At 34.1% G+C, this 7,855-nt stretch overlaps 1 protein-coding gene across 1 annotated transcript; it reads right to left on the reverse strand.

The window, feature by feature from the left end:
• Positions 1-454: 454 nt before the first annotated feature.
• Positions 455-7,296, reverse strand: FLS1 (flavonol synthase 1). Its single transcript, XM_068454528.2, has 3 exons — positions 6,487-7,296; positions 1,580-1,907; positions 455-881 (listed from the first exon to the last, which is right to left on the reverse strand). The coding sequence occupies exons 1-3, from the start codon at positions 6,948-6,950 to the stop codon at positions 669-671; spliced, it is 1,005 nt and encodes a 334-aa protein (XP_068310629.2). The 5' UTR covers positions 6,951-7,296; the 3' UTR covers positions 455-668.
• Between the last annotated feature and the right edge of the window lie 559 nt (positions 7,297-7,855).

Here is a 7,855-nt window from a genome sequence, read left to right on the forward strand (position 1 = left end):
ATCTAATAATGTTTGATTAAAGGAAATTAAAAAAAATAAACAAATTAATTAATGTTTGGTTAATTAATTTGTTTTTTTTAATTTAATTAAATTTTACTCGACAAACAATGCCGTTTGCTAAAATTATGCTAAACCGACGAAAACGTAATAAATATTAAGTTTTTTAATACTTTTCTGACTAGTGTGGCCGTCGAGAGTAAATATTTTAACCAACGAAGTTGTCATCGATCAATAGTTCAATAATTTTTTGAAATAAAATATTATGTTTTATACGATCACCGACCTTTCATCGACTTAAAAGTACTTCGTCCGTCAAACTACAGCCAACGCAAGATTTCCCTCTAGAGTGTTGCCGCAATTGCCGTCGGGCGAAAGTTTTGTTTCAAGAAAATTGCGGTATGCAAATCTCCATCTTCAGTTTTGTCTATTTAAATATTAATTCGTTGAGTTCATATTCTGTTAAATTATCTGTTCGCATTTATTATTTATTAGCATATATAAATTGTCATTGATTGTTGATGATTATCTGACAAATATTATTTCAACTTTGACGTACAGTTGAAAAGAGTTAACTATACTAACATCCTTGTACGCAAATTAAAATGAAAACTAGAAGTGCATGTAAAGTTCGTTGCGCTCTCATAGTCAGAGAGAGTTGCCTTTAAAATTTACTGTGGAATCTTGTTGAGCTTGCAGTAACAATACTCGCCAAACTTCTTGGACTTGTACTTAGGTGGATTCTCGTCGTTCACAAGCTGGGAGAGAGGCCCTACTACGTGCTCCTGTGGAGGCTCCAAGAAAACTGGCCACGAGAGTCTTGCTTTCTCTTTATTCACCGTCGTTCTATGCAGGACACTTTTGTACCTTCCATTGCTCATTATCTACCATCAAATTGTTTATCATTTTATAAATTTCATTAACAAAAGAGGATAATGATGTCTACATACTCTTTTTAAATAATGCACATGCTCTGGCTTGCAACCAAAATCTAATCTACCATTAGGGTTCAACATAGAATTTAACATCTAATTTAAAAGATGATGACAATAATACAATTTTCTGACAAGTACTCTCCTTTATATGTGGTATATATTTTTATAAAATTCCTCAATGCTTTGATGGAAGTTTTTCTTATTTACTGATATTTTATTTTTTTTATTTTATCCTCAAATCCCTAAGGTGACTAAAGTCTGCTTTTTCTAAAAACTAAATGGTGCATGGGTAGCTCAAAAAGTAGCTTATACTGAATACATTGCATACTATAAGCAGATGGGTTGCTTAAAAGTACGCATCATCTTTTATAGGATTAGTTATCGTAGACATTGAATGTTTGGCAACATAACAAGTAAGACTCTTCAATAAACATGAAATTACTTAAAAGTATGATTAATGAATGTCGAGGAGGATTAACAAATAATGTGCATGTATATGTAAATGGGTTGCAAAGTATGGAGCTTCTTTTATAGGATTGATTATACACATAGAATGTTCGGAAACATAACACCTAACACTCTTGAGCGAGATGAAATTTCTTAAATAAATTTTTAATCAGAGAGAGGTGAGCTAGAGAAATGTATACCTCCATTTGATCACCAATGTGGATGACAAGGGCATTAGGGATGTACTTAACATCGTACCAATGGCCGTCCCTGCATGCTTGGAGGCCTTGAACATCGTTGGGAACAAGAATGGTGAGTGCTGACATGTCAGTATGAGCCACAACCCCAAGAGCAAGGTCAGGACGGGGACATGGTGGGTAATAATTTATTTTTAGAAGGTAAACCAAGTCATCCCCACCAGCAGCCTTCTTTAACTCCTGTCCTTCAATCCCCAACCCTAAAGATAGCATCTTGAACAACTTGTCCACCACCTTGTGGAGATGATTCACATACTCCTCACTGGCCTCCCTGCACCCATCAACATTAATTTGAACAACCATTTCTAATTCACATTAGTGCTCTTTTGTAAAACTATATTCTTATATATACGCAAAGATTTTTTATTTTGAACAAACGATATTATCTACATTAAGATGAGGGATTTAGAAAAATGTCTTTTAGAAGATTAAAAATGAATTTTAGTCCCAAGACTATTTTAATGCCAAGATACACATTCAATGTCTCTTTTTTTTTATATAATTTTATTGTGTCCATGAATTAAATTTAATGAAAAATATTGTAAATTTTAATACTTGAAATTCAAATGAATTAGTTTTTATTTGTTGACATTTTCCATCACCAGTTTATGGTAAGTATCTTATGTAAGGAAATTTTTTGGTAGAGACTTTTCGGTATACTTATGTTTTTGCATATTTTCTTATGAGCTACTAATTCATTACAATATATTTAGGTATGAACATTTAAATACACTAGTTTAGCATAACATGTTTAGGTACGGACATTTTGGTACTCTAGTTTAGTATAATATATTTAGGTATAGACATTTTGGTACACTAGTTTAGTATAATATGTTTACGTACGGATTTTTCAATACACTTATGTTTTTGCATATTTTTTATGTGCCACTAATTAATTACAAAATATTTAGGTACCGACATTTCGGTACACTAGTTTAGGAAAATATATTATGATACGGACATTTTGGTACACTAACTAGAGGGAAGTTAAACAAAATTAATGAATTAAAATATGTATAAAAATAAATTTAAAATTTAATGTGGAGACATTAAATAAGATATCTGTAAATATTCAAACAAAAATGCAAGGCTTATTTTATTAACACCCCACAAATTGTTGAATAAACCCCACAACTTAATACACCCCACATTTGTTTTTTCAATTAAAAATTATCTTAATACACGGTACATATTTCCCCATAATACCCTCACATCCCACATTCTTAATATACACCTTACATTTTCTACATACACTGTCACATCCCCGCCCGGGTGGGACCACTTCCCGGGCCCGCTCCACCACCGTAGCACGATATTGTCCGCTTTGGGCTTACCATTCCCTCACGGTTTTGTTTTTGGGAACTCATGAGCAACTTCCCAGTGGGTCACCCATCATGGGATTGCTCTAGCCCTCTTCTCGCTTAACTTCGGAGTTCCTACGGAACCCGAAGCCAGTGAGCTCCCAAAAGGCCTCGTGCTAGGTAGGGAAGGGAATATACATTTAAGGATCACTCCCCTGGGCGATGTGGGATGTCACAATCCACCCCCCTTAGGGGCCCGACGTCCTCGTCGGCACATTTCCGGCCAGGGATTGGCTCTGATACCAATCTGACATCCCGGCCCGGGTGGGACCACTTCCCGGGCCCGCTCCACCACCGTAGCACGATATTGTCCGCTTTGGGCTTACCATTCCCTCACGGTTTTGTTTTTGGGAACTCACGAGCAACTTCCCAGTGGGTCACCCATCATGGGATTGCTCTAGCCCTCTTCTCGCTTAACTTCGGAGTTCCTACGGAACCCGAAGCCAGTGAGCTCCCAAAAGGCCTCGTGCTAGGTAGGGAAGGGAATATACATTTAAGGATCACTCCCCTGGGCGATGTGGGATGTCACATACACCCCTTATTTCTCAAATCTTATAAAGCTTTTAATTTGGACAAAAAATGCCGACTAGAATTTTGACAAAAAATGCCGCCTGGGATTTAAAGCATATGTGGGTTGTTTTTAATTCCACCATTAAAACACATGTCGTCTGTTTTTAATATTTTGTGGTAATTTTTGGTGTTTAATTCTTCATGTAATCCATGTCATCCTAAAAGATGAATACGAACATAGAAGCTTGAATAACACATCAAAAGCAAGATTAAATAATTATCGATGTCGTCAAAATCACTAAAATAATAAAAAATATGAAGTCTTACCTCATGTTAAGCTTCCGAAACATTGATTTCGTGTTTCATTCGTCAAAAATAATTTTTCTCAATCAACATGTTTGTAGTTTCATTGGTTAGGGTTTTGTTCAACAATGGAGGGTTGGAAGAGTTTTGATAGTTGAAGAAGATAAATAATACGTTAAAAGTGATTTGGGGTGTATATAAAATATTTTTTTAAAAACCTAAAGGTCAAAATTGTCATTATATAGTAGGGTAAATAAGTCATTTAATATTAAATTTTAATATGGGGTGCTGATATAAAAAACCAAATGTAATACAAAATTGAATTAAGTACACATTAAAGGAATAAAATCAATATGTAATCTAACACTAGAATTTTATTAAATTTTAATCTTCTTCAAGGACTAAAGTTCAAAAACCCCTGTTTTAAATTCATTTCTAGTGTATTGGATCTATATTGAAACTTATATTCAATTTAATATTTTTATGTTCTGTATCAAATTTATGGATCTATATTCAAATTATATTCAAATTAATATTTTTATCTTCTGGCTAGTGGTCATTTACCACAGTGGTGAAAAGTGTTGAGCCAATCTATCGTGTGACAAAAACAAAAATATTTTTATCTTCTGTATCACATTTACTGGTGTTACCAAAATCACTTCTTGTAAATTATGTTCATCCAAATTATGGTGCCATAATGCTTAAATTTATGGGCTAAATGTTAACTAATGAAACTGGCTGCTTACGCATATTTGAATGGCAGTTATGTGGATGGGGGGAGGCCTTTTTTTATTTTTTATTTTTTTAGGTCCACAAGATGTGAGAATTTTCTTTTGAGAAATTTTATTTAAACCCATGTAACCTCTTTCTAAACCCAACTTACTCTTTAAACCCTTATTATTTTTAATTAAAGAATTAATATCTCTTTAAAGCCAAAGTTATTACCTAAATTACCCTCCCAAACTCAATTAAAAATGTAAATTTATCTTTACACCAATTTAGAAAATAAAATCTAAAATTAAATAATTTGGTGAAGTTTCTACTTGTTTATGAATCTTCCTTGCTTTCTTGATATTCATGTACCTGTGATTTTATTTGCATGTAGGAATAATAGATTTTCTTGAGCAGAAGAAGTTGCTTTAAAAGTTGTGTATTCAAAGAAACTCGAAATAAAAAATATTTTGGGTCCTTTGTCTCCCCTCCCACCTTGAGCTCTTTGAAACAAAGTTTTTAGCCCTTTGTCTCCTCTTAAGCTTTTAGCTAGTGACTGAGGTTTTTGAAATTTCTCTCTGAATTTTTCTATCAATTACTTCACTGCATCTTATTTGATTTTTTCGTTAAGTTTCAAATTTCCATCTGGAGCTTTTTTACAACACTATGGCATCTCCTATGTGTGCATCTTATTTGATCTTTTTTGTATAATCTTCCTAGTAAAGCAAAGACCCCTTAATTTTCATGGGCTATCAACTTATTCATGCAAGGTCAATGATAGCATGGTAACTAATGCATGCTTAATATGGGAGGACAAACTAGTACGGCAACAAATTGTAATGCCAAAGAAATAGTTTTTTCTTTCTAATATGCCAAACAAATTATTAATACTTCTACTTTCCATATAAAGGGTTTAGTATCCAAGAAATTTGGTGTCTGCAACAAATTATTAATACTTTCATTGTGATTGTTGCAAAATAGGATTTCGTATCAAGTAAATTTGGTGTCTGCAACATCTTTTATAACATTTGCACTATTTCCCATAGAAAGTTTAACAAACTATGTGCAACCTGGATTGACGGAAAAAAAAAATGAAACGCAAATACTAATCTTCTAAACTCTAAAAAATTGAAATTAAATGATTTTTTTTTTTCACAAATTGATTTATACCTTAGTTGGAGTATTTAAAACTTCAAAAGCACCATCTATCGATTAAAAAAAAAAAAGCTTGTTTTTCTCTATAAGAGTTATTAGGGTTTTAGCCGGATTGAGTTTAGAATAAACAAGGAGTGATGGTGGGTTTAATTATAGGGTGTGAGTTTATTGATAAATTTAAGTTTTATTGTTAATTTTATATTGTATTTTATGGTAATTATACAATATGATAAAAAAGACTATTAACATTTAAAATTTAAGTTGGGTGTAAAAAGAGGTTATGTGGGTTCAACTAAAATTTCCCTTTTCTTTTTCCTAAGCCAATTAATTACGTGATTTACAAATGTGATCCTGTATATGTATCGCTAAATCCTAAAATGTAATTTCTTACGCAAATTAAGTATTGTGTTGTATTATTTTACATATTACAAAGTAGAGAATGTAGATTATAATCATAATATTGTGGTGTAAATAGATCATTGTGTTAAAGAAAAACATATAGCTCACATGATGATGGTCACGAGGAGGCTGAAATGTCTCAGTGAGGCTTCTCAGTCCTATAAGGATGGACTATCGTGGCATATGCACCAACTAGTCCCTTTTTGAAAGAGAGAAGAAAAAAAAAAAAAAAATAGACGTGCAACATGTCACTTTATTTTTCTTTCTTTGTACTTACTCATATTTTTTTTTATGGGTAATTTCATCCTGCTCGTGGCCACATTCAAGCAAACTCACCAGCTCAAAGTTAGGAGAGGTTTGACAAGAGCTAGAATACCATATTACTGCTCAAAATAAAGTGAGTCGACTAACCTGTAAGAAGGAGGGTTTTTAGGCCAGAACTGGTAGTTAATGGCAGAAGGAGGCCAAACCCTATGAAATAAATGGTCCACCCACCCTTTCTTGCCTTCCAGTTCCTTCTGAAGCCGTGTCCCGTACCCTTCCACAGACTTGGAATCTGGAGGCTTAGCATAAAGCTCCTTTTCCTCTTGTGGAAGCTCAAAAAATGTCCTCCCCACCTCTTGCAACTTTTTTATGGCCTCATTGGGAATGTCATGGTTCACAATTTGGTACATGCCCCAGTCACGGCTTGCCTCGACAATTTGGTTGAGGATCTTTTCATCGTCCTGGATGCTAAAATCAATTGTAGGGCACTCCAGGGTTGTCCCATGTACGGTTGTGATTCCTGGTTGCTCATTCTCTGACCTAATGAACTCCGCCGGGATTTCGTCCTTGGATATTGAAGCAATGTTTTGCACTCTCTCATGCGCATGCATTTCGTATATGTCTTCTGGATATTTCGATGGATTGCCTGAGCAAAACAAATTTGAAAGATGCTGTGACGGTTTTTTTGCGGTGTTTTCTCGGGTCACAAAGTCATAAGCTTGCCATGAAGCACGTATTTATATTTGTGTGGCAACAAACCTTTCAAACAGAATTTCAGAAAGGTGGTAATGCATGACTGAAAATGTGGGAGGGGGGTGGACGTGGCTCATTGCTTTTCACTAGCTTAATTAGATAGTTTAACTACCCCCTCTCGCACGTTCAAATAAAAAATAAAAATAAAGCTATTTTTATAGCCCCTCTCTCTCCTACTATAACTCTCTTAAAAGGAAAGAAAATGAAATCTATCTTAATGAACATTCCTAATATAACCATAAACTCGAAACTACCCTAGATGTGTTTTTTTTTTTTTTTTTTTGTCTGTTAACTTTCAATGGCTATGGATGTAGGCACTGCCATAAAACCAATTGATACTATTAGGAGTAATCCAACTACAAGCCCATGCCAAGTTCCTTCTCTTCCCAATGTGAGTATAATACCCAACAAGCCCCCTCACTATGACAAATTTTCAAGTATAGTATGTTGACAACACAAATCGGATGACATGGAGCACGTGTGACCTTTGAGCTTCAAACATGGGACAACCTGCTTTGATATGATAAGAAAAGTTGAGGTTCCACCATAAAACCAATTGATAATATGAGAAGTACGCTAACTACTTATAAACCTCTACAAAAATCCCTTCTTTTTCCAATGTAAGATTAATACCCTCAACATTATAGAACCAATACCTTTTGGGGTGAACTTATAGAACCAATTTAAGTTCAAAGTTGAGTTTAACAATAGCGGCCAAAACTTCATGCCAACTTATAACAACTAAACCTAATCCATCACACGA

This window comes from Pyrus communis, chromosome 15 (assembly GCF_041283825.1).
Source record: "Pyrus communis isolate YQ-2024b chromosome 15, ASM4128382v1, whole genome shotgun sequence".
Taxonomy (NCBI): domain Eukaryota; kingdom Viridiplantae; phylum Streptophyta; class Magnoliopsida; order Rosales; family Rosaceae; genus Pyrus; species Pyrus communis.